Below are 27,427 nucleotides of genomic sequence, written 5' to 3'. Positions count from 1 at the left end.
AATTTTCTTCACTTAAAAATTTTCTTATACTTTTAGTAAAAAAGAGGCACTTATTTTACATATAAATGCACATTTAGCATGCAGTGATTTTTGGAATCTCTAGACTAAAAACTGATGTACTATACAAACTCATTTCTAGACATTATTAAAAACTGCTGAGTTAAAATTTTCATCTAAGAGGCCTTCAGTGACATGTGTAGACAGAGTGGCGTTTGATCAAGGAGTGGTGCAGACACCTCACTGCACTGAATCTTCTACCCCAGCGCACACGCCTGTGACTCGACAATTTCTAGAACACACGGCTCCCAGACGTCACGGCAGACAGAGACACACCTGCCTTCACCACCATCTCTATTCTCCTTTAACTTATGCGGCAGCACAGCACACAGTGATCACATTTAAATTATCTGCAGGAAAAGCTTTAAGAACCCCAACTAAGTGAACACCTCTCCTGCTGCTTGTTCTCTTTGGGAACTAGAAGAGCTTCCCTATAAGCTCTGTGAGACTCTGGCTCCTGACAGGGAATGTCACAGGTGCTCACTGTCCCATGCCTCTCCCCCAGCGCGCAGCTATTCCCACACCAAAAGGACACAGTAAAGTCAGCAGCTGTGTCAGGAAGACCAGATGAGTAAGACTGGGCTAGTTTTAAAACAATCTTATTCCTTCTTGTCTGGGCAACTCTTATTATACTAGACATTCAAGCCCAAACAGAGACCCAGTAAGCAACATTTCTGGTGGATAAGCTACTCACTTTGAAACAGTCTGAATGATGAAAACATCTTTTCCCCTCACAGATTCTTGAATTTGTACTCTTGTTTCTGACAGGAAAAGGGGAAACAAGAAGAAGGGTGAACAAGGCACATCATTTAAAAAAAAACACACAAGAAAATCTGCACCATTCCCCAAGGTTATAAACTATGGAAATTGGAACTGTTACAAACTCACTACAAGGCTTTAGATTCCATGGAGGATAATGAACACACTGTGATTAACACACTTTGAAAATGCCACTTGACACCAGGGCCACACCAGACACATGCACTCTGCCTCAGGGGACAGATTCAACCCAGGTTGAGCTCATGCTCCCATCAGCTGACAACAACTGCCTTCAGGTGCGGTCTGAGGATGAGCCTCTAAGTCCCCAGCTGTGACCTGCCCCAGATTCGCTATGGAGCTGGTATTAGTGGGGGTGGGAACACCATGATGGCCCACCCCTGTCTGCCTTCCTGCAGACAGAACTCACTGGACACTGAGGCTGGCTGCTCAGTCATGGAGGGTGAGGGCCGGGCTGGAATGGCAGGTACCACAAAAAAGCCATCATCACGAGGGCACAGGATCACTCACCTCGGTCAGGTTCCTGATAAACCTGCACTTTGCCCATCTCCACTCCCAGCCGCCTAGAGAAGAGAAAGAGGGGAAAAGCGGAAACAATAATAAAACAGATACAACATCTTTACTATTAAGATGATTTAGAAATTGATGAAAATAAAACAAATTTTAAAAAGAGAGATATTGCTATTATAAAATTTAAAGTGGATCTCAAACTGTTTGGTCACCTAGCCCATTACATCTCCATCCTATACCGACCCTGTCCTGGGGCTCCCTGTGCTCCAGTCACATTCCTGCTGTCCCCTTTCTACCTGGAGGGCTCTGCCCCAGCTCCCACTTGCTGCCATTTCCTGTTTCTCAATTCACATTCCACCCACAGGTTTACAGGCACTTGAGCACCTGAGCTAAGGAGGCACAACCCATCCCATCTCTCTGATCTTCCTGCGCAGATCACTACCTGAAGTTATCCTGTTTGACTGTTGACTTCCTCCTTGTCTGGCGCCTCCACTAAAGAAGGAAGGATTCTGACCGGTTTGTTCACTGTTATACCCCAATATCTAGATCAAAGTATAGTACACAGCAGGGATTCAATATTTATTTAATAAGTTACTAAAATTATACTGAACTGTAACCTGTGAACTACCTTCATATAGCATAGACCCTTCACTGTTCTCTGTACTCAAATAGCTCTATACAAATGTAGCACCTCACACAATCACTGGCACTCAGGAGTCCCCGGTAAATGTCTCCTGAATCCACGTGTAGGAGTAATGACAGTTTACAAAAGGTGAGCCCTTAGTGCACGGATGACATGCAGATTCACTATAAAATATCTGCTATCAAAGTTAATACCAGCGCCAATATGCATATCAAATGTAAACCACCACTGAACAAGCACAGAATTTAACAGCATGATTATACTCACTCAGCGATCTTCTTTGAAAGCTCCATACATGATGAATTCGAATTTGCCGAAAACAACACCAGACCCCCTTTGGTTATGTTCATCTTGGCTTCTGATTCAGGTGGCGCCACACAAAACATCAAAACCTTCTTGGTTTTCCAATTCTCAGAGCCTAGAAAGATACCAAATGTGTTAAAAACTGTCATATGAGATGAAATACACCTGAATATTTTGAACAGCAAATGAGCTGAAGGAAATTAGTTTTCACCATAATGGAGTCTTTCACATTGAACGTGTACATGGACAAGTAGGAAGTCTATTTGAATTTATGGAAAGATGTCATCATACGACTCAATTATTTTCATGACTACTGGGAATAAATGATAAACTTACAAGAAAGGTGGAGCTGAAGAGCTCAGTGTTTTACTGTTTGCTGCTTAAAGTCAATTACGACAACCTCCTTTTAGTTTCTGACAACAAAATTCCTCCTGGATTAACACACAGAAAAATGGCAGAGCCATTAGCAAGGACAAGAACTGACTGATCCTTAAACAATGAATAAATAACGCATACACACCCAGCTTTCCCTGTAATACCTGTTTACCACAAACAGCCACCCCCCCCCCGCCCCGCCCAGGCCTTGCAGCTGTCCTGGGTCCTGTCTAAGCCTGACCTGGTCATCTGCACTTTCCTCAACTGGAACACAAGGTTGAGCAGATTACAATAATCTTGAAGGAAAGTGACTCAGCCATATAATTGACCAGCAGCAGGGCACACAGAAAGACCCTGGCCTAGAGGCATTCAGAGTCATCCACACGTTCCTCCTCCTTCCACTCTGGGGCCAGTGTCCTGATGGAGAAAGGCAGGCAGAGGACTGGGTGCAGGATCAGCAGTCCAGGAGGCCTGGGGGGATGGAGGAGCCTTCTGAGCAAGCCCGCCGCATTAATGCAGCCGTTATGTTTATGCGGCTGGCTCTTGGAAGGCTGGTGGAGGGAGCAAAAGCCTGGAGCCCATATCTTATTTGTTATTCCTAAATTTTAATTACACAAGTACGTTCTCCTTGTAAAAAACTGAAACATGAGAGTTTAGACTAAGGTCACCAGCTCCAATCCGATTCTAGGCTCCTCCCACCCACCTCCCCGGAAGAGAGAGTTCTTATTACTGGTTTGATACAGATACCATCGGGCTGTTTACACATTCACATATGTGATCCCCATTAAAAAAAAAAGTATAAAAATTCATTTGTAACATAAAAAGGGAGACCATCATACAAATCTATCTCTAATCTGCTTTATTTTGAAACAATATATTTGAGAACCCAAGTAGAAAGCATAGACCCATTGTGTACTTTTTAACTGTTGCCAGTGCTCCCTGGCGGAGAAGGCAATGGCAGCCCACTCCAGTACTTTTGCCTGGAAAATCCCATGGACGGAGGAGCCTGGTAGGCTGCCGTCTATGGGGTCGCACAGAGTCGGACACGACTGAAGCGACGCAGCAGCAGCAGCAGCAATGCTCCCTGGTGCAGCCAGGCCACACTTGCAGGTCACCAACCCAAACAGGCCTCCCTGTGCATGCGTCTCCCTCTGCAGTAACTGCCAGGGGGAGCCAAGGGGGCACGGGTGGGTGACTCATGGTCCCACAAGCAGGCTAGGAGAAAACACTTCCTCTTCAGAGGCCTTCACAATGGGAAATGTGGGCCATCCCACTGGACTTGGCCTATTAATTACAAACAGAAACATATGAACAACTGTGCAAAGCCCTAAGGAGACCAAGAAGGACCACTGGTGTGTATAGCAGAAAGTGGCTTTGGAGCAGGGATGAGTAAGGTACATGCAGGACAAAACAGGTTATATCTGTAAATAAAACTATACTGGAACACAGCCATGCTCACTGTTTACAAATTGTCTGTGGATGCAATGGTAGAGTTAGCTGCAAAACCTAAAATATTACCTGGGCCCCTAGGGAAAATGCATGCCAACCCAGCTTTACAGCATAGCGTCAGGCAGGGGGGCTGGTGCAAATGAAAGAAAGAATACTATTTAACCCTCAACACTGAGAATTGGAGGAGATCCTGGTTGTCTTCTAACACCACCTCTCAACCCCTCTATGGCTGTGTTTAGGAACAGAGGTCTGCAAAAGGAAACCACAACAAAAATAAAACTCATTCTCCTGTAGTTATGAACACAGGCTTTAGAGTCAACCCAGGTTTGCATCTTAGCTCCTATTTGCCCTCAACTTACTCCGAGATCTCACATAAACTAACCTCTCTCACCCTCATCCATGCCACTGTGAATACTAACCTTACAGGGTCACTGTAAGATTAGCTCCTGTATAGCACTTAACACACTGCCCCACATACAGGATACCCTTGGTAAATTGAAGCTATGAGGAGTCAGCTTGTTATATGTTCGCTATCTACTGAACAAGCACGTAATATGCATGGGGGTGGCAACCTTTTTACATTCCCCAGTCTTCAAATAAGAAGCTTCTTAGAGGAAAACGGTGTTCTTGAGTGGATGTGGAACACTGAGAATCACAGTGTCTGAGGGGCAGAAGAGTCCTCAGAAGTAACTCAGGCCACCTCTAGGACTCCTACCAACGAGCCACTCGAGACACCTGAACAGCCCAGACCCAATGCCCACACCCTGAGGGATGTCCCAGCCATTCCAAATCCTTCCTCAGAATACACAATGATTGCTTTCCTGGTAGCGGCCACCTCTGGGCCTTGTCCTTTCCTTGAAGATTTATGGGAAACCTCAAATTCCTTCTCCCCTCGGCAGTCCTCAGTCTATCTCAAGATGGCGCCCTTGGCCTGGGCCTGGCATTACTGATCATGGTTTAAGTCCTTCATCACTGACCATGCTTTCTAGGGTTCCAGTCCAGGCAGCAGGTTTCAACAGTGGAAACCTAAGACCCCAACATGCCACAGGGAGGGAGATTGTTTGGGAACAGGTATCAATACAGCCATGTTCTGCAACTGTCCATCTCAAGAGCTTGTCAAACAACAGAACTAGCTGCTAGTTTCAGTTCTCCTTTTCCTATTGTAAGCTCAAATTGTGTTCTTTACCAAGCTTCAGGAAGAGTTTTAAAGAGAATCCTCAGAAACAAGATAATCACCAGGATGGGGGGGCAGAAAGTTCATTAGCACAAGGCTTTAGTGTGAACACAGTGTAATGACAATATTCCCATTTCTCCCCCCATAAACTTCAGACACCCTTACATTTATTCTAAATTAACTCTGGAATGTGTGAGAATTATATACAACACATGAAAACACACCCTTTCCACAGAATCTCAGCACCTCACACAAAGTGGGTCGTACTTCTCTTTGAATGAGACGGGGCAACCTGCTAAGTCGCATGAACCAAACCTCACTGAAAGACCACTTGCTCTGTAAGTGCTAGCAGTCATCGTAAAAAAAAAACTCATCCACACCTCAGATGAGAAAGGCTGTAATCAAGGTGTGTAAACACCCTCCATCTGAAGACAGCTGGAGTTGCAGTGTGAAGACCCAATTTGTCTCCCCAGTTACCAGCTACGCGTTCTTGGCTTTCCCCTCTGGACAAGAGATAGAAGCCTGCTTAAAACAGCTTCCCCAGCAGAATTGAAAGCTCAGGACAGCAGAGACTTTTTTTCTACTATGCTTTTCTCTGCTGTGTATCCAGGGCCTAGAACAGCACCTGGCAGAGGGAGAGGCTCCGTATGTGTCTGTCAGATAACACATGTTGGTCGAATAAAGCCTGACCTCATTGAGCTGCACTGATTAACACAGAGTTGAAAGTAGTTTGCAAGCTCAAAGGCGCCATAAAGAATTATTATTTTTACTGTGATGTTCTTCACATTTTGGGGATGTGAATTCTAAGAGAATTATAAGGGCAAAGCCTAGATGTAATTAAGCCCCCATGCCTCTGGGATCCCAGGCACTCGGCTGTCACTCCATCAGAATGTTTTCTTTCAGCTAAATACCATTTTCTGAGTGCTCTGAATTCTTATGACAACTCAGTAAAGCAGGTATTACACTACAAGTCGACCCCTTTCAGACACAGTGCTAGGGGGCAGGGTGAGGCTTGGAGATGAAGACACTTCCTCCAGGTGGCCCTCCTGGAAGCAGGAGACATCAGGTCACCTTCAGCTTGTCTCCCAAAACCAAGGAGGGTGACCTAACACCCCGCATTACAGGGGGGGAGGACCTGACAAACACCAGGTTAAAAAAAAGTCTGTAGTAAACAGACTCGTTTGGAGAACAATTTATATCACGTGCCAAAGAAAGAACACATGACTCGGTATTTCCCCTTTGGAGAATTTATTGTAGGGAAAGAAGGAAAAAGCTCAATGATGGCCACTGCATGCTTTTTCTAAGAGGACGACCGTGAACATATGGAAAAGTTACATAATGGGGGTAATTAACTAAAACTGAATATACATTCAATGTAATAAAAAACGGTAAATATCCGAGACTGTGTGAAAGTGCTTACGTTAAGTGGGTACAGAGCGGAACTGCATCTCCTCCAAGCTGAACTGGGTCATAAAGGCAATGGACCAAGTCAGGACAGAAATACGGAGGAGACGGGCAGGACTTTGTGGGGTTCAATAATGTGGGCGAATCACTTGTGTACGGAACATCTTCACACATGAGAAATAACACTTTCTCACTCCAAATCTCCAGCCCGAATTTCCTACTCCTTGCAAAAGCTACACACCCAAACCGCGTCAGTGTCAATAAAAGGGGAGAAAATCCGCACCATCACTGTGCAGTCTCGGTGGGGCGGGGGGTGGACCATGAACAGCAGAAGCCTGCCTCGCAGCCACATCCCGGCCGCCCTCGGGCTCTGAGGGCCGGCCGAGGAAGAAAGCATCTTTCCGGGCGACAGAAGCCAGCCCGGCACCGCGCTTCCGCCCGCGGCTGCAGGTCCCGGACCAACCGGACCGGCCTCGCGCCAGGCCTGCGGACCCCGACAGACCTGACCGCGCTGAGAGCGGAAAGCGGCCGGCCCCCGCTGAGCCCCCCGACCCTGCACCTGCGCCCCACAGGCCCGGCTCGCCGGCCGCGCCACCACCGTCGCCGGCTCCCGCCCGCCTACCTGGCCCCGACCCCAGCCCCGGCCCCGCCGCAGCCTCCGCTGCCGAAGAGGAGAGCGCCGGTCCCCAGGCGGCCTGTCCAGGAGCAAAATGGCGACTCCAATCCCGAGAACGGCGTCCGCGGCGACAGCGAGGCCTGGGGGCGGGGCCACGTGGGCGGGGCCTCAGGAGAGACCCTCTGCGGGGGCGGGGCTCACCGAGGGGAGAGGCGGGGCCTTCGAGTCCTACTGGAAGGTGCTAGGCAGGACGAGGGGGCGGGGCGAGGTTGTGGGAGGGGTGGGGCCGGGTCAGGCGAGGAGCGGGGCAGAGCCTCCAGTACCAAAGGAACACGATCATCACCTACACGTGAAAACGAGTGCGGACTTTGCTGTCTGGAATTATAAATGTCTGGGTTCAAGTCTTTACTGGCCTGTAACCTTGGGCAAACTCACTTCACCTCTCTGTGCCTCAGTTTCCGCAGCTGAAAAATGGAGATGATAGTAGCACCCATCTTAGGGATTGTTGGGAGGAGTAAGTAAAATAACACCTGCCGAGTTTCCAGCACAGTTCCTGGCGTATAGTAAACCCTCTATTGTGGTTAATTACAGTTATTTGCTTTGTTGTCCTTTCTTCTTTTATCATAAAGTAAGGAATTGGTGCTTGCCTGAGTTCCTTATAATTTGAGTATGTTTTATATATGTATAAAACATAATCATTGCAAACACGTAGGGAGTGTGTCAGGTGAAGTGCTTACCACAAATTAAACACTGTAACTTACTGTAACTTATTTAACCCTCACAGAAGTATGAGATGATCTTATTATCTTCATTTTAATAGTTGTGGGAACTGAAACACTGACATTAAACAGATTGCCTAATGACAAGGGCTTCCCTGGTGGCTCAGCCGTAAAGAATCCTCCTGCAATGCAGGAGACACAGGTTCGATCCCTAGGTCTGGAAGGTCCCCTGGTGAAGGAAATGGCTACCCACTCCTGTATTCTTGCCTGTGAAATCCCATGGACAGTGGAGCCTAGTGGGCTACAGTCCATGGATTCTCAAAAGAAGGACACAACTGAGTGACTAAACAACAAAATAACAAACAATCTGAACAAGAACTTCAATCCAGGTGGCCTGGCAGCACGGTCTGCACTAAGTCAGGCCCTATACCACGCCCCAGCTCCAGTTCTGTTTTGACTTTTTAGCTAGAATGAGGCTTGAAATCGCTCACAAGAGGCAGCACAGCCAGCTAGAAGCAGCTGGTCCTCACAATCCAACCTCATAATTTACAGTGTGGAATACAAGCATTTACGAACTATAAATTAAGTATAAAATGCTTTCTGATATGGAGTCATATCCTTTGTCTGACAGCAAAGGGTCTTATCTCTGTGAACAACAAGGCCGGTGAGCCCACAGACAGATTCGAGTACAAAACTGAATCCCCTTCTAGGGTGCTTTGGGTTCACCCACTGCTTCTGCACTGACCCAACCCTTAAACTTCTCACCTCCTGGTTTGGGTCTGCATTGGCTCCACCCAGCATTTCACGGTCCAAGTGACTGGATCTGACCAATCAGGGCCACTCATCCCTCTCAGCTGGATGATTCTCTCCAAGGGCAGGCCTCTGAGCCAATCAGTCCAGTTCAGTTCAGTGGCTCAGTCATGTCCGGCTCTTTGCGACGCCATGGAATGCAGCACGCTAGGCTTCCCTGTCCGTCACCAACTCCCAGAGTCTGCTCAAACTCTTGTCCATCAGGTCGGTGATGCCATCCAACCATCTCATCCTCTGTCGTCCCCTTCTCCTCCTGCCTTCAATCTTTCCCAGCATCAGGGTCTTTTCAAATGAGTCAGTTCTTTGCATCAGGTGGCCAAAGGATTGGAGTTTCAGCTTCAGCATCAGTCCTTCCGATGAATATTCAGAACTGATTTCCCTTAGGATGGACTGGTTGGATCTCCTTGCAGTCAAAGGGACTCTCAACAGTCTTCTCCAACAACACAGTTCAAAAGCATCAATTCTTCTGCACTCAGCTTTCTTTATAGTCCAACTCGCACATCCATATGTGACTACTGGAAAAACCATAGCTTTGACTAGATGGACTTTTGTTGGCAAAGTAATGTCTTTGCTTTTTAATATGCTGTCTAGGTTGGTCATAACTTTTCTTCCAAGGAGCAAGCATCTTTTAATTCCATGGCTGCAGTCACCATCTGGAGTGATTTTGGAGCCCCAAAAAATAAAGGCTGTCACTGTTTCCACTGTTTCCCCATCTATTTTCCATGAAGTGATGGGACTAGATGCCATGATTTTAGTTTTCTGAATATTGAGTTTTAAGCCAACTTTTTCACTCTCCTCTTTCACTTTCATCAAGAGGCTCTTTAGTTCTTCACTTTCTGCCACAAGGGTGGTGTCATCTGCACGCCATAAGGTTGGTGTCATCTGCATCTGAGCCAATGGGAGCCCGGAAGATGCAATCTTGAGCCACAGTGGGCTACCTCTCCAGTTGATGCAGTCAGAATAACTAGAGGATCCTGAATATGGAACCCTGAATTCCTTCCCTCCATCCCTGAAGTCAGTGTGGACTGGGTTTCCGTCATCACAGGGGCCTGGGTGTTCTCCCCTGCTTACTTCTTATTGTTCTTTCCCACCAGCCTGTTCCTCTATCCCTGAAATACAGGGCCTTTGCATATGCTGTTTCTGCCTCTGGGGACAGGTTCCTTTCTGCTGCCCTCTCCTCCATCAACTCGTACTTAAACTACATCTCAGTGCAATTGTCATTTTTAAGCCTTTCCTAAACCACTCACCTTCTCAAAGAAAAAAAAATCAGTGCACTTTTCCTTCCTTAGGCTTATCGTGTTTGCTAATTGTGCATTTGTGTGGATGGTCATTTTATAAATATTCCCATCCTAGCCCCTGTGGGCAAGTTCTTGTCTCTTTTGTTGATCACTATTTCCCAGTACCCAGCACAGTGTCTGGCACAAGTGTGGTACTCAAGGAATGTCCGAGGGTGACCTCAGAATTACCTTCACCCCTGATGGAAAGGAGGTGGGCAATAGCACCACACAGGGAAAATATTCCTGATAATTTAAAAATCATCTCTGCTGAGTCAGTATGAGCTAGCTCCCACATATCGTGCTCCCAGGATTTGGTGATCAAATTGCCAGTTTCTCATCAGTTTCTCCTCATTGCAGGCATGTAGTTTTCAGTTTCCTTTGCTCTATTATATCAGATACCACTTATCCATCCACTTTCCATTCCCCAAACTCTTTTGAAATCCCTCATAGGCTGATGCCTTGTTTCCCGTCCTTCTTTATTCTTGGGGTTTAGGCCATGGATGGGAGCCACGACGGACATCCAGCCCAGATGACCCACTAGCGACTGCAGCCCCAGTCACTACCTGACTTCAACTGTATGAGAGACCCCAAATGAAAACCACCCAGCTGAGCAAACTCAAGCCACAGAAAATTGAGAGATAATAATAAAACTTTGTACTAAGTTGCTGCGTTTGGTGGTGTCTTTTTGTGTGTGCATGCTTTCTTTTTTTTGTCAATGTCTTGATACACATCTATGGGTAATGAGCAAGAAAAGAGCAGAACCAGAATCTAAAGGTTGTGGTCAGTTTCACTCTAATGAAGTTTTTGGTTAGTCTATTTCCAAGCTTGATAACCGCTTGCAGAGCCTGCACATGATGGATGCTCAGTTTGCCTGCATCATGTCACTGACCGCATTCAAGGGCACACAGAATATGAATCAAGACACTCGATCCTAAGACATTGCCCTTCAACGTTTTTTTTAAGGAAAGAAAAGTGTCTTTCCTAAAGTTTATAGAAGATTTTCAGCAGAGTGGTAAACCAGAAAACACAGAGTTCTTCAAATGACTACTGAAACAAAAACAGAGGGACTTGACTGTCAGTCATTTTGACCAGGGTCTGTACCCAGCTTCCTCCACAGAAATGACCTCAGCCAGAGAGCCAAAGGCACCTCTCTCAGCTTCAGTTTCCTCATCTGAAAAATGGGCGCTAAGATTAGCAGCCACATATAGATTCCAGGTGGAGGATGACTTTTCTGTGGAGTCAGAGAGTGGAGAGGTCACCAGAGAAAGCTGTTGTGCAGCTGTCTCCCCACCCTCATATCTCTGGCCATCAGGAATGAACAAATGAAGTTTCAGTTTTTCCGCAAGTGGAGGAGGATGGCAGCTTGTTCAGCCGGGGAGGCTGCAGAGGCCAGGGGCCTGGTCACTAGACAAGGGAAACTTGGAAGTTTCCATGTTTGTGTCCTTTCCTTCATCCTCTGGATTTTCTCCTTTTTAATCCACAACCCCCCATGGGAAAAAAAAAAGGCTTCATTATCTTTCACGATGATTAATATTTACATATTATAAACCATTCAAACAAACCAGAAGAAAAAATTAAAAAGATCTTTGTCATTATCTCATCATGGAGAGATAAACACTTGACTTTTTTTAACCTCCCTTTTCCCCTTAATGATCCCTGGTCAGGAAACTAAGATCTTACAAGCCATGAGGTGCAGCCAAAAGAGAGAAGGAGACTGCAGACTGTGTAATTCCCTTTGTGGGGATTCCCTGGAAAACTAATCCATGGTGACAGGAGGCAGGTCAGGGAGGCCTGCAAAGGGACAAGAAGGAATTTTTCACAAAGATGCAAAAGTTCTATCACATCATATAGCATGACAGCAGTCCATACAATGGTAACACTGTATTTTATGTAGACTTATTGTTTGTTGTTGTTTAGTAGCTCAGTCATGTCGGACTCTTTGCAACCCCATGGCCTGTAGCCCTCCAGGCTCCTCTGTCCATGGAATTTCCCAGGCAGGAATACTGGAGTGGGTTGCCATTTCCTTCTCCAGGAGGTCTTCCCAACTCACTGATCAAACCCGAGTCTCTTGTGGCTCCTGAATTGGCAGGCAGGTTTTTTTTTTTAACCACTGGGCCACCAGGGAAGCCTTTATGTAGAGTTGTTGTTGTTGTTCAGTCGCCAAGTCATGTCCGAATCTTTGTGACAGATGGACTGCAGCATGCCAGCCTTCCTTGTCATTCACAATCACCCTGAGTTTGCTCAAACTCATGTCCATTCAGTCGGTGATGCCATCCAACCATCTCATCCTTCTCCTCCTGCATTCAATCTTTTCCAGCATCAGGGTCTTTTCCAATGAGTCAGCTCTTTGCACTGTATGGCCAAATTATCAGCTTCAGCATCAGTAGAATACACCTCCATAAAGTGTATCTATAGAAACCTGCTGGCCCCAAGGGCAGACCCTCTGTCCTACATGCCAGTCCCAGTGCACTTGTTTCCACGCATTTCCTGCCTGTTCCTTCCACAGATACACCCCACCCCTCCACCGCTGGCTTCCATGGCCTCCATGGCTTTCCCTCTGCTATTCTTGTTCATGCTCATCCCCTCCTTGCTCTGCTCTCCAGGGGGTCTTCCCGACGGAGAGACTGAACCCAACCCCACTGCGAATCCAGGTCTTCAATGCTTCCTCATCCCACCAACTTCCCTGTCATGTGACTTTCACTTCTCTCTGGGCACTTAGAGGCATAACCTGCCAGCCAGGCCACCACGGTGAGTCAGTGGATGGGGCAGGAGAGGAAGCCTTAGCTGAAGAGGCTGGGCTACAAGGGACCCAGAGCCAGGAGCATGGAAGGACAGGGAAGTAACCACCCTGTCCTCCTCCCCAGAAGAGCTGCAAGCTACCTGACAGTCAGGTGCTCACAAGGAGCAGGTTTGTGTCCAGAGGTGCTCTCCCAGCCCTCCCTCCTGAGTGTGGTGTCCTGTGGCATCCATAAGAACACCTTCAGCTCCATCACTAAGGGTAACATCCAAGTCCAGAAGGACCTGTCTGCCTGCACTGAGCTGTCTGGTGGGACCACCGTATACATAGGCATCATGGACTGGATGCAGAGGGAGATCAGGGCCCTGGCCCCCAGCAGGATGGAGATCACGACCCTCACTGTTCTGGACACAAGTACTCAGTGGGGAGTGGGCTGCACCCCAGCCTCACAGTCCATCTTCCAGCAGATGTGGGTGGACCAGCAGGACCGGCCTCTCCACAAACGCTTCTAAATAGACTGTGAGCAGATGCATAGCACTTGCTGTGTAAGTTCATTCATGATAAATTTGCCACACACCTTTGCCAGTTCCTGAAGCTGGAATAAGTCTTTGAAAATAAATTTGAAGCTTGTATCTGAGACTGTAGAACTTACTGCTGATTTTGACGTTGTAGTCAACACTTCCCTTGGAGTGTCTTTTGTTTGTTTGTTTTTGGCTGTGCTGGGTCTTTGTTGCTGCATGCAGGCTTTTTTCTAGTTGTGGCGAGAGGAGGCTGCTCTCCAGTTTCAGTGCTCAGGGTTCTCACTGCAGTGGCTTCTCTTGTTGTGGAGCACTGGCTCTAGGCTTCTCAGGCTTCAGTAGTTGTGGCTCACAGGCTCTGGATAACAGACTCAGTAGCTGTGGTGCACAGGCTTAGTTGCTCTGCAGCATGGGGGATCTTCCCGGAACAGGGATCGAACCCATGTCTCTTGCATTGGCAGGTGGATTCTTTACCAGTGAGCACCAGGGGAGCCCCCCTTGGTATATGTTTAATACCTTGTGTAGATCTTTTGTTTAAGCCCCTAGTTACATGTGATTCCATCACTTCGTGGCTGAAGTGAAAACGTGTTTCTGGAAGACAGATCGTTGGCTGGATGAGAATCTGTGAGAACTCAAATCTCTCTATCTGTGCAGAGGATTAACATGTCAGAACTGCTGATCCCGGGGACTTCCCTGGTGGTCAAGTGGCTAAGACTCTGCACTCCCAATGCAGGAGGCCTGGGTTAGATCCCTGGTCAGGGAACTAGATCCTACATGCCGCAATAAAGACCCAGTGTAACCAAGTAAATAATTTTCTTTCTTTCTTTTTTTCTAAAGCCTCTTATTCCAGAAATTCTCTAGAGGCTGGCAGGAGTCCTGAGCCAATCACTACTTCTGTCCTGCTGTCCTGACGATGTTCAGGAAGGTCTGAACCTCGGGACCTGCTTTCCTCTCATACCCGCTCTTTTCCCTCCAGGGCACCATGGACTGTTATCTGCCTTCACTTGGAAAACAGTTTTTATTTACTGCTGTAAACTTATTCACCCTTTTAACTTAGGCAAGATTTTTGTACTCAATTCTCAGTTCTTAAGAGATGACAAGAAGTTTTGGTGTTGTATAGTCATGTGAGAACATGAGGCCCAGCAACATGTCACTGTGAGGACAAGTGCTGCAGTAAACAAACCGAAGACTTTCTTTCAAGGCTTTCCCTTTGGACATTTGCTCCACATCCACTATTAAATATGTAAAAGTCACCCACATTTTGCAGAAAATATAACCCTTTGCTGCAAAATAAAATTTGAAATGATTTTTATGGTTTTGCTTCCTAAATCATTTGGCACAAGTGGTCCAATCAACCTATGACTGACTGTGATTTCTAAGCAAACATCTTTCATCTTACTTTATGAGGAATTCTGGCAACGTGAGAAAATCTAAGCCACATGTTTTTCACTGTCCTGAAAGTTTTACGAATATGAGATTTAATGATGAGGAAATTGACTATAATGTTATATTTTATAGGTATTTAATTAAACATTTATTAATCTTGGTTTTGCAGTTTTTTAAAAAAATTCATATAGGTATGAATACATACATGAATACATAATTCATATGTATTAATTTTTTTAGATATCAAATATAAATGAAAGCTCTGAAATGGTCATTAAGTCCTGGACTGGGTGCCAGAAGAGCTTGCCAGATGAAGTGGGAGCTCTTCCCAAAAGCAGACAGAGGGTGCAGACCATGCAGAGGCTCTTTCGTCTATACATCACTGCAGGGCGATCCCATAGGAGGGAGCAGGTGGGCCCTGTTCATGGCCAGGGCTGGAGCTGGGGCCAAGGCAGGACTGCAGGGAAACAGGTTTTGTCTCAGCCTCAAGAAGGTGGTCACAGCAGCCGACAGAAGGCCTGTCCTGTCGAGGAGGCACCACTGGGATGGAAATGAAGATTTCTGTCTAGGTCAGGAAGGGCTGGGCTCTGCCACAGTAACAAATAAGCCCCAAACCACTGTTGGTTTCTACCAACCAAGAGTCCTTCCTTCCCTACACTCTGAGTCCATCATGAATCACCTGGGAGCTGAATCCACATCACCTACACTCAATGCCCAGTCTGAAGGAGCAGTGCCTGTGTGGGGCACAGTCCCTGGTACAGTGGAGGGAAAAAGAGAGAACTGTTGCTAGTTGTGTGTCAACCAGTAGAGCTTCTGCTGGGAAGTGATGCATGCCACATTTGCTCACATCTGACAAAGATTCTCCCCTTGACCAAATTCTGCTCAGGCTCCTCTGAGTCCTTTTTCTACTAGGTTTTGATTTTTGGACTTCCATGTTCATCTCTGCATTGTCCAATTGTAGCAAGAATCTTGCTTAAGTCAGTTTAGCCAGAATTCCCCATCCTCCATATCTGACTACCCTCCACATCTAATCAAGGTCTTCATTCTCCACCATCCCCCAGGTGATGTGTAATCTCCCTGACCTAGCTCCAGCAAAAATCTTGTTTAGTCAGAAACCTCCTGTGGGCTTCCCAGGTGGTGCTAGTGGTAAAGAATCTGACTGCCAATGCAGGAGACACAAGAGATAAGTGTTCGATCCCTGGGTTGGGAAGGTCCCCTGCAGTAGGGAATGGCAACCCACTCCAGTATTCTTGCCTGGAAAATTCCATGGACAGAGGAGCCTAGTGGGCTACAGTCAGTCCATGGGGTCCCAAAGAGTTGGACATGACTGAGCAACTGAGCACACACACACACAGAATCCTCCAGTACTCCTGTTTCCTTTGATTAATTTTCCATCCAGTAACTTCACCCTGCTCCTCAGTTATAAATTTCCACTTTTCCGTTCAGTCAGTCCAACCTCTCTCTCCCACTGCAAACCCCCACTTATCCCAAGAACCTCTCTTGAATAAAGCCTGCCTTACCACTCTTTAACAAGAGTCAGAGTGAATCTTTTTTTCTTTAACTCATCTCATCCATTGGCCAGAGGAAGGCAAGTGACCAAGACGGTTGTTAACAGGGCTGGGGGGGAGAGTTTTCCAGAAAGTGACAGTGGGTGCTTGTGAACAGTGACACAGGCTTTTACCATTTTCCTCTGACAGAGAAACTTGAAACAACCCTCTGTAAAGCAGGTCCCACCCAAGACAGCTGTCTTGCTTGTTAGGTCTCAGGCAACCACATCTTGGGGAGTGGGGAGGGGAAGTCACATGCCAGAGGTCATCAGAAGTCCCTTCTCCCTCCCCTCCTTGAACCTCTTCATCCATTGGATCATTTCTGATTCACACACCTGACCCTCGAGCCGGTGTGAAAGGTCACCTGACTCAGCTGGGGGTGAGGTGGGGGGAGGCACAAAATCTCTCTTCTGGGGTAGCCTGTTTGCATGAGATGAAGGTAACCTGACTCAGACTGAAAAGACATTTTATGCATGAATCTTGATTAGTTCCTTTAAAAAAAAAAAATCACTGTCACAACTACTGAGCCCACATGTCACAACTATTGAAGCCTGTGTGCCTAGAACCCATGCTCTGCAACAAGAGAAGCCATGGCAATGGCTACAACTAGAGAGAAGCCTGCACAGCAACAAAGACCCAGAATAGCAAAAAAAAAATAAGTAAATAAATAAAATTTTTTAAAAATTACTTTCACACTTATTTATCATTTATAAATGACACTTACTTATGTCATTTGTCTACATAAAAACCTGTAATGGCTTCTAACTGCCAACCTCGCAGGTGGAATCTGAACACCTTGTCCCCTCCCCCAACTGTACTCAAAGGCAGGCTCAATTTCCCTCAGGATACAAAAACTAGGGTAATATTAGGTGGGGGACAATGGGTACTAGGGAAGTGACCATCAATAGCCATTAACATTCACCACTGTGATTTGTTCTTCCTGCAGTAAAAGTGACACCCCGCAAGTGTCCTCATGGGCACTCAGATAAATTACATTTCCCAGTCTCCTTCCAGTGGGACTGTGTGATGGTACTCTGGACAATGGAATGTGAGCAGAAGTAATTTACACCATTTTAGGGTTTGGTCCATAAAATGCTCCAATCTCACAACATCAAAGAAAACCAGAGCCTGCCAGTAGTTAAAGTGGTAAAAGCAAATTTTACTCAGGAACTATTTCAGCAGGGGGAAAGAGGCCTCATCATAAGACTGGGGTCAGCTCTGAACATGAGGAGGAAGCCATGGGAACACAAGGGTGGGGGCCAGTGGATGGAGAATTATTAAGGAAACATCAAGAATACAGAAGTATTCTGGCTAAACAAGATTTTTGCTGAAGGCAGGCAAGGGTGATCAGGCATCACCTCAGTAGAGAATGAGAAGTTTGGACAGATAACCAGGGTGATCAAGGGTGGAAAATTCTGGCCAAACTGACCTGGCAGGATTCTTGCTAAAACTAGACTCTTGGAGGACATGCCCAAGGATGGGGCCAAAGAGGACTCAGAGGAACCTGAGTAAAGTTTGGTCAAGCAGAGAATCTTTGCCAATATTCCTTTGGATCCTTATTTTTAAACAGCAGCTATAATGAATACTTTGGGAACAGCTGTGGAAACTTGAAAATAAACTGGATGTGAGGTGGTTTTATAGAATTTTAAATTTTCCCACATGTGATAATGACACTTTGGTTGCGTAGGATATCCTTACATTCAAGAGATGCATGCCCGGGACTTCCCTGGTGGTCCAGTGGTTAAGTGCCTGCCAGTGCACAGACACGGGTTCAATTCCTGCTCTGGGAACTAGATCCCACATGCCATGGGGCAACTAAGCCTATGTGCCACAACCACTGAGCCCTCACTCTAGAGCCTGAGAGCAGCAACTACTGAAGCCCACTTGCCTAGAGCCTGTGCTCCACAACATGACAAGCCTGCACGCCACAACTATAGAGTAGCCCTGATCACCGCAACTAGAGAAAGCCTGAGCACAGCAATGAAAACCCAGCCAAAAGAAAAGAGAGAGAGAGAGATGAATGCCTAATTAGTTAGAGGTGAAAAGTCACACAAGACCATAGCAGTGGGTTTGGTTTAGGGCTGACATCCAAACTCACAATACAAACTGCTCATGCAGCACCTAGTTGACTTAGAAAGGATGTGGAGCAGGAAGTACAGCAGCACTCCATACAGCTCTCCACAGCTCTGATGACTGCATATGGGGTAGGTTCTAGCCCCAGAGGATTCAGCAAAGAGGACCCACTGGCTCTGCGGCTCCTTGCTGGTCTGGTGGCAATGTGACGATAAGAGGTCACATGCATTATTCAGCAGAGCTACGGCCCATACGTTACAAGTTACACCAGCAGCCAAGAACAGCAAGTCAAGAGGCAGCCTAGGGTCAGTTGAAGAGCACACACAGGTCCTACAGGAACCCCATCTGAGTTCAGACTACAAGTCAGCTCCTGGAGGAGGGATTCACAGCTGTGAAAGCTCTCCCTCTGGTCATGGATGTCTGCAACATTTGAAATCACTGGACAAAAAAGTTAAATAAGACAAAACGGCTGACACTTGTTGAAGCCAGATAATGAGTTTATCAAACCATGCTTCAGTGGTGGGAAATTTTTATTATAGGAAATCAAAAGAAAATCTAAAATGGAGGTGTTCACCACCTGTTTTCATTTCCTGTGTGGTTTACCAGTGAGTTAATTCCTTCTGTTTAAAGCTCCCTGCACACAAGTCATAGCACAAATCTCCCCTCTTTTATGTAGCTCCCCTCCCCCACTCCGACTACAGGATCCGTCCCTCCCTCCAATCCAAGTGCTTATTCTGGATTCTTCCTGCTGCCTTCTTTCAGTTGCAGGGCACAGAAAAAGAAAAAAAGGAAACTTACCACATAACCAAATAGTCCTAGACTCCATGTCAGGCAGGCTTGGACCCAGGGTTCCAACCAGGCGTCCAGGCCCCGCGGCTCTGGCCCTGTCATGTAGCTGTTGTTGCTCCTCGGGGTGGCTTCCCTTTGCAGACACTACAGGAGGCAGCCGCTACCAGCTCCTAGGCACGCTTCCTCCTGGAGGGACTTGCAGAAGCCTTTGCCCCAGCATGCTCAGCAAAAACCCCAAGGCTTGCTCTCATTGGCCAGGCTTATCACATGCCCACCAATCAGGGAATGTCTGGCCCTGATTGGTGGGTCTGGGTCACATGCTCCACACCTGGCCCTGAGGAGAGTCAGCGATGGCAGCGACCCGCGAAGGCTCGGAAGCAGGTGACTCTGGGAGGAGGTGACTCGCCCTGGGGTTCCAGCTTCAGTGAGAGATGAGGCCAGCAACACAGTGGAGGGTGGGGTGGGGCAACTGGTTGGTGACATGGTCCAGCCCACATCAGAGGCCATAAGAATGCTCTCTGGTTCTGAGTGGTTTTTCGTCCTGTGAGTCCCCAGAATGATTTTTGGACGCCGAAGGGGTTGGATTTGTCTTCTGAGAGTCCTGGTGAACGTGCTTCCTTTCGGCTCCACCTCCTGTCAGGAGCCGCGCCGCTGGGCCTGTAGTTCCAAGAGAGGCCGTCAGGGGGCGATGGAGAGGCGAGAGGCAAGACTCCATTCAGTCTTTTCAGTTCAGTTCAGGTGCTCAGTCGTGTCTTTTCGGGACCCGGTGGACTGCAGCACGCCAGGTTTCCTTGTCCATCACCAAGTCAGTCCTTTGGGTTATGCTTTTTAACTGTATATGGAAAAGCGCCTCGTGCAGTCGATGAGTCCTCACAAACTGGACAAATCTGCTAGGCCAGGGACCGAGGCCTCAAGGAGCCCCCTGGTGCCGCCCACGCTCCCCTGACTCACAGTGTGTCGTTTACACTGGCGCCACTCTACAGTATGGACTCCTTGTGAGCTTCCTCTGCGCCGTCGTGTGTAGTTGTGTTCTCAGGTGTTCTCAGGTTCTGCGGTCCCCGCGTTCATTTGTCTGCTCTAGTGTTGATGGGCATCTGGTTTGGGCCATTATGAATAAATAATGCCGCTGGGAACCTTTCACATACGTTTCGGTGGACACGTATATATGCACTTTTGTTGGGTGTACACCTGTGAATGGAATTGCTGGGCCACAAGTTGTATACATTTTTTAGTGTCAGTGGATACTGATTGCCACACCCTTTCCAACGAGGCTGAGCGGATTTGCACTCAGGGTCCAGTTGCACTGGGTACTCTCTGTCTTTTCCTTGTTAGCCATTCAAGTTCAATAGGGTTTTCTTTTGGGGGGGGCAGTAATATTTATTTGGCCACATCAGGTCTTAGTTGCGACATGTGGGATCTAGTTCCCTGGCCAGGAATCGAACTTGGACCCCCTGCATTGGGAGCCACTGGACCACCAAGGAAGTCCCTCAATAGGTTTTTTAAAAACAGCTTGATTGAGGTATAATTGACATACTGTAAAATTCACCTGTTTTTATGTGTACAAATCAATGCTTTTTAGTAACTTGTGCAATCACCACAGTGAATCAATTATGGAACATTTCTATCATTCCTAGACCCCTCATGCCCTTTTTAGTTTGGTTTTTAACCTTGTTTTCTTCAACAGTCTTTGGGCACTTGTCTGCTGCCAGGCACATTGCTAGGTGATATGAATAACTGAAAAATCAGGAAAACCTGGTCCTTGCAGCCTAGAGAGAGTCAGACATAACCCAATTGCTGTAATCTTGGGGAGGTACAGAGTAGCGTGGGATGTGCAGTGACCCAGAAAGTGACAAGGGTTTCTGACGCTTTAACTGCAAATGTGGGGAGGGAGCAGGGGCAAGGTGTAAGACGACAGGGAAGGGACATCAGCTTGACCACCACCTGGGAAAATGTCCTTCCAAAGAAGAGCTCATCCTTCCAAACTTTGGGGGTTTTCCCAACCACAGGGTTGGTTAGGAGTCTCTGCCCTTTACCCCCAGAACCTCCTGGACTTTGATACAGGTCTGCCTCCCTCCTGGACTGAGGGTAGTGAGGACAGGGTCTTGACTTTCTTCACTATGTGTCTCAGGCTCCGAGCAGTGTCTCAGAGGCTTTCAAAGTGCCCCAAGCTGGGGGGCCTAAGGTGACAGACATGTATTCTCTCACAGTGCTGAAGGCTCAAAGTCAGAAGCCAAGGCGTGGGCAAGGCTCTTCTCCCTCTGAAGCCGGCAGGGAGGTCCTTTCTTGCCTCTTCTAGCTGTGATGGTACCGGCAGTCCATCATGATCCTTGGCTTGTAGCTGCATTACTCCAGTCTCTGCCTTCTCATCACTGGGAGGTTTTGCGTATGCGTTTCTGTGTTTCTGCTGTTCTTCCGAGGAACCAGTCATATTGGATTTAGGGCTCCCCTACCCCAGTATAACTTAATCTTAACCAAGTACACCTGCTTGGAAATAGTACACTGTTTCCAAATAAAGTCACATGTGAGGTTTCAGATAAACAGGAATTTGGGGAGGGGCCACTGTGCAGCCCAACACAGTGCTCAGAACGCCTGTTGGAAGATGCCTGCCTTTCCTCGTACTCTGAGCTGGCACTCACTGTGGAGCCTGCTGCTGGCTTTGGTGTGAAAATCACCTTGATGGGGTTGGGGTGGGGGTCCAAGAAGTCTGTTAGATCATATCTCCTGGGTGTTCAGTCTGTTTTCTTCTAGAATCAGCTCCTGTGGGTGCACCCAGACCAGCCCCCCTGGGGAGGGCCAGGCCCTGGACACAGAGAGTCACTACACCCCAGTTCCCCTAGCCTTTTCATTTCAAACATTTTTAAAGTACACTAATAACACATGGTGATTTTTATAAACTTAAAAAACCTTTTCTTTGTTTTCCTTTTCTTTCAAGCATTTCATTGTGTATTTACAAATAATGCATGGTGATATTTTTAAAACCTTTTTAAACCTTATTTTTTGTCTCATTTTTCACTTCAAACATTTTTTAAAAATAGTCAAATAATGCATGGTGTTGTAAAATGAGAACAAGTGCAAGGAAATAGCCCCAAAAGGGAGCTGTTGCCAACCCTAGGATCTGTTATTTCCATCTTACATCTCCTGATTTTCAACTAGTCAGGTTGTCACATGGAGTAGAGGATACACTTCCCAGTTCCCAGATGGTGAGGGAGGCCACATGACCAAGTTCTGGCCAGTGGGATGAAGTGCAAGTGTTACATGTTAGTTTATAGAAAGTTCTCTCAAACGACAGCTCATGGGTGCCCTTTGCCCTTTCTTGTCTGTTGTTTAGAAATCAGATGTGGTGCTGGAGTGCCTTCTTGGAGCATGAAGTCAGGGTTGCACCCTGGGGATGAGAGAGCAGAAACTGCTGAGTCAGCCTGAATCGTGGTTGTCTGTGGAGATAGCATAGCAGCCAGGGCAGCCAGTCCGTACTTGGACTCAGATGTGTGAGACACACCAGCTTCTGTCTGTGGTTGTGTACCAGATCGCCAGGGGTGGACTAAAGCCACATGTGTGTATTATCTCACAGTGCTGGAGGCCAGAAGTTTGAACCCAGCATCACTGGGCCATGTCAGGGAATCAGCAGGGCCTCCCTGCCTCCAGAGGCTTTAAGGGAGAATCTGGCCCTGGTCTCTGCCAGCATTTGGGGGCAGCAGCCTTTCTTGGACTGTGGTCACGTCACTCTGATCTCTGCCTCGGAGACCCTGAGGCTGGGAAAGACTGGGGAGAATGAGAAGGGGGCAGCAGAGGATGAGAAGGTTGGATGGCATCGATGGACATGAGTTTGAGCAAACCCAGGGAGATAGTGAAGAACAGGGAAGCCTGGCATGCTGCAGTCTATGGGATTGCAAAGTCAGATACGACTTAGCAACTAAACAACATGCTGCCAACTGTGTGTATATTATGTAATCTCCCCATGGCTCCCACTCAGAAAGATACATGTGACTACATTTAGAGTCCACATACATAATCCAGGAAAATTTCTTCATCTCAAAATTCTTGACTTGATCATATCTGCCGAAACCCTTTTTCCAAGTAAGGGAATATTTACAGGCTCCAGGGATGAAGACTTGATGTCTTTGAGGGGCAATGTCCAGCCACTGTTGTTCATCTCTCTGTTAGTTTGTGCTGAGAGGAAACCCCAGTAAACAGACAAGAATATATGGAAAGGAATGTTCTGGGCAGCATTATGTGTTATAACTGAAGAATGGAAATGACATCCAGGATCAGCTGACTTTGGAGAATGTAGATTAATGGTCTGGTGTCGTGGGACCTTATACAGTAATGAAAAGGAAGCATTTATCAGCATGGCTAAGACCCCTGCAGAATGCTGTGCTGAGCTCCATGCTGGGGCCTGAGGCCCAGCCCCCAGTCCAGAACCAGTCATGACAGCATAGCGTAGGCACAGCAGCAGAGTGTCCTGGACCTCTGATTGAGCTGGGAGGTTTGGATATTGGGGGATAATTAGGTTGCACCACATGGGCTTGGGGGAGGGGCATTCCAAGTGAGGAGAATTCCAGGTGCAAAGACTTGGCCATAGGTTGGCCATGGCCATGTGAGACGAAAGAGGGGAGCAGAGGCGGTGGGGTGCTGACAGGCTCAGGCAACAGAGACCTAAGGAGAGGGGCTTCCTGGCCCAAGTGATGGAGTGGTGTGTCAGGCTCGCCCCCTCGTGTCAGCATCCTCCCTGACCGTCGGCAGTCACCAGGGCGACAACCCTCCTCATTCAGTCCAGGGTGGAAAGACATTTCCGCAGCCAGGGAGAACAGTCCTGGATCTTCCCTACATGCAGCTGTTCCCCCTCCAGCAACTCAGTGACTCCCCACCCTTCTCTGCACCGCTCTGCATCTTGGGAGCTACACAGGTGAATTCTTGCATTTTTGGTTTGTAATTCCTCTCCTTTTTATTCTCTGAAGAGACAACTACATCAGGCAATAGTTAGCAATCTATGCAGGTGGGCATATCATGTACAAAGATGTACTTTGTGACAATAACAGCATGAAGAAGGGGGAGGATGCAGCTGTTTAGGAGCAAGGTTTTACTAAACCATTGAAATGAACACTAATCTTGAAAACATGTAACATGAAAGAAGACAGACAGGAAAGGCAACTTATTTTATTAATTTAAGTGAAATGTGCAGAATAGGCAAATCCATAGAGATAGAAAGCAGATTAGTGGTTGCTAGATGTTGGGTTTGTGGGTGTAGGAGGGGGCAAGGAGTGGGGATTACTACTAACTCCTTTTGGGAATCGTGAAAATGTTCTGAGATTGAGTGGTGGTAAGGGTTGCATAACCTTGTGAACCTACTGAAAACCACTGCATTTTATGCTTTAGAATAGTGAGTTTTACAGTATACAGATTATTTCTCAATTTTTTTCAAAAAGAAAAACAAAACCTTTACCACCCTGGTATTACTCAGCCATTAAAAAAAAAGAAATAATGCCATTTGCAGCAACATGGATGGACTTAGTGTTATACTGAGTAACGTAAATCAGGTAGAGGAGAAATATCATATGACATCCCTTATATGTGGAACCTACAAAGAAGTGAAACAAATGAATTTGCTTACAAAGCAGAGACTCACAGACTTAGAAAATGAACTTATGATTGCTGGGGGTGGGGAAAGATAGTTAGGGAGTTTGGGAAGGTCATGTACACACTGCTATATTCAAAATGGATAATCAAAAAGGACCTATTGTATAGCACAGGAAACTCTGCTCAATGTTATGTGGCAGCCTGGATGGGAGGGGGATTTTGAGGAAGAACGGATACATGTATATGTATGGCTGAGTCCCTTTGCTGTTCACCTGAAACTACCACAACATTTTTAATCAGCTATACCTCAATACAAAATAAAAGCTTTAAAGTTTGGGGAAAAAAAACATTACCACCCTGTTTGTAGCAATAGGAATGTACTTAGAGGCAAGGAACAGAGAAAAACAAACGGAGTTTGCCCACAAACAAGTGAAGCCAGAGCAGCTGTGCCCAGGTGTCCACTCCAAGTAGTGGCAGGGCTGCCCAGAGCATGGTATGTAAATGTGACTGGAGGTCAGGCTGCTGTACAGATTTGGATTCTAAGGGTGTAGTTCAGAGAACCTGACTTTCTCATGCTCTTTCAGGTGATGCTGGCACTGCTGGTCTTAGGACCAACTTGCTGTAGCAAGGTCGGAGAAGGCAATGGCACCCCACTCCAGTACGCTTGCCTGGAAAATCCCATGGACGGAGGAGCCTGGTAGGCTACAGTCCATAGGGTCGCTAAGAGTCGGACACAACTGAGCGACTTCACTTTCACTTTTCCCTTTCATGCATTGGAGAAGGAAATGGCAACCCACTCCAGTATTCTTGCCTGGAGAATCCCAGGGACGGCGGAGCCTGGTAGGCTGTCTACTGTGGGGTCGCACAGAGTCGGACATGACTGAAGCGACTTAGCAGCAGCAGCAGCAGCAGCTGTAGCAAGATAGTTCTGGTTATCTCCTGCTATGTCACCTTCACAAAACCCAGAGCCATGAAAAACAATTGTTTCCATGTCACAGTTCTGTGAGTTGACTGGACTCAGCTGGGTGGTCTTTCCATGGAGGATCTCTCTTGCAGTTGTAGTCAGACAGATGGTGACTGGGGCTGGAATGTTCCTAAGGCTGCTCACCTGGGTTCACCTGTCTGGTGCCCCTGCTGGGATGGCTACAACCACCAGGGACTAGACAGGCCTTGACCTCTCTCTATGCAACCTTTCCACGTGGCTACTTTTCCACATTCCTTAGGGTAGTCTGCCTGAGACATGGCAGATAGATTTTCCCACAATGAGTGTTCCAAGACACAGAAAGTGGAAACTGCAGGGTTCTTGTCTCCTGAGCCTAGAAATGGGTACATTATCATCATTCTTTGGTGTTCTAATGGTTGAAGTAGTCACAGGGCCCACTTGAGTTGAAGGAGAGATCACATAACTCCTCAGTGGGAGGAGTTTCAAAGAGATTTGGGGCATTTTTTGGACTTCCTTGGTGGTACAGTGGATAAGAATCTGCCTGCCAATGCAGAGGACACGGATTCCATCCTTGGTCAGGGAAGGTTCCACATGCCACAGAGCAGCTAAGCCCAAGCGCCACAACTGCTGAGCCCGTGCTCTAGAGCCTATGCTCGGCAACAAGAGAAGCCATTGCTCACCACAAGAGAAAGTCAGAGTGCAGCAACGAAACCCAGCGCAGCCATAAATAAATAGATTTGGGGCCATTTTTAATCCTCCAAAAAGATTCTGATAGGCTCCCTTGACAAGGGCTCGTAGGTACACTGCTCCCTCTTGAGTCCTTGTACCGTCATGACAGTTTCCCTGCCACCTGGCTTGGTTGCAGATCTAGGCTGTGAGATTTTGGTGTGCTTTCCTGGTTGAACTGTTTTTATGTAGGAATTTGGGGATATTTAAATACTACACTAACATTGCCACCATCATCCAGGACTCTTCCCTCTGGGCTTTAATTTGGATCTGCATATTTTTTCATTCCTGATACAGGTCGTCACCCAGTGTGGGAGCCACAGGGCTCATAGAAACTGTAGGAATGTTCTGGCCAGTGAACCCTCATCTGCCTTTGGCTATGTGACGTCAAGCAGCTTGAACTTTCCGAGCTTTTTTCATTAAAAAATGAAAATGCTCACTTTGAGGAGATGTGTTTAGAGATAGCAGATAAAGGCATTCGGCACATATTAGACAGTAAAGAGTAGGTATGAGAAAAATAAAAAATAAGACCGTTGCCAACAGATTGAAGAGAAAAACAAAGAAAAATTGGAGGTGTGGGCGGGATGGTAAGTTGAGCCCATCCTTCTGGAGCAACTGGTAATATTTAACAAGAGCTGGGCAGCTGTTCTTTGCTTTGGCCTGGAAATTCCCCATCTGGGAACATATTCCAAGGAAGTGATTCCCAAGGGGAAGATATGCAGTTTTTCTGCAAATGTTTTTAATAGCACTATTCATGATAGGAAGTAATTGGAAAGAAAACAAGTGACTAATTTAAAAAGTCTTGAAAAAGCAAAGGAAGAGAGCATGACAGCAACAGAAAATAGAAGTGTAGGGAGTTTAAGGGGTCAGTCCCTCCATGGAGCAACTGTTAGGCAAAAATCAACAGAACTAACTTATTTTAGAACTCTGGAATCCAACCAAGAGCTTACAGCAACCAGGGGAGTGCTTAATGAAGGCGGGGGTGGGGGGAGTTAAGTTTCAGTATGAGGGGATTGTGGT

The 27,427-nt window shown here is 47.0% G+C and overlaps 2 protein-coding genes across 14 annotated transcripts in view; one reads left to right on the top strand and one right to left on the bottom strand.

Annotated features, from left to right (window-relative positions):
• Positions 1–19,352, bottom strand: part of PRPSAP2 (phosphoribosyl pyrophosphate synthetase associated protein 2) — a 34,945-nt gene extending 15,593 nt beyond the window's left edge. For 3 of the 13 annotated variants that reach the window (XR_014080443.1, XM_081583578.1, XM_081583585.1), the window contains exons 1-4: positions 19,174–19,352; positions 2,255–2,405; positions 1,345–1,397; positions 752–818 (exon numbers count right to left, since the gene is read on the bottom strand). Coding sequence is in view for 8 of the 13 variants with exons in the window: in XM_081583578.1 (XP_081439704.1) it covers positions 752–818; positions 1,345–1,397; positions 2,255–2,405; positions 19,174–19,201 (299 nt within the window). In the remaining 5 variants the exon portion in view is untranslated. Of the gene's footprint in view, positions 1–751; positions 819–1,344; positions 1,398–2,254; positions 2,406–2,626; positions 2,722–2,906; positions 3,137–6,708; positions 6,752–7,314; positions 7,457–19,173 lie in introns of those variants that run through there. The other 10 variants (XR_014080446.1, XM_081583581.1, XR_014080447.1 and 7 more) reach the window with 7 other exon arrangements.
• Positions 19,353–19,494: 142 nt separating this feature from the next.
• SHMT1 (serine hydroxymethyltransferase 1) overlaps positions 19,495–27,427 on the top strand; it is a 38,670-nt gene continuing 30,737 nt past the window's right edge. Inside the window, exon 1 of the mRNA XM_081583573.1 lies at positions 19,495–19,545. The gene's annotated coding sequence lies outside the window, so the exon portion shown is untranslated. The remainder of the gene's footprint in view (positions 19,546–27,427) is intronic.

Source organism: Giraffa tippelskirchi, chromosome 3 (genome assembly GCF_054371585.1).
Source record: "Giraffa tippelskirchi isolate mGirTip1 chromosome 3, T2T-mGirTip1v1.2.pri, whole genome shotgun sequence".
NCBI classification, from domain to species: Eukaryota; Metazoa; Chordata; class Mammalia; order Artiodactyla; family Giraffidae; genus Giraffa; species Giraffa tippelskirchi.
The sequence above is the reverse complement of the archived record's forward strand: the minus strand, read 5'-3'. Positions and strand labels throughout refer to the sequence as shown.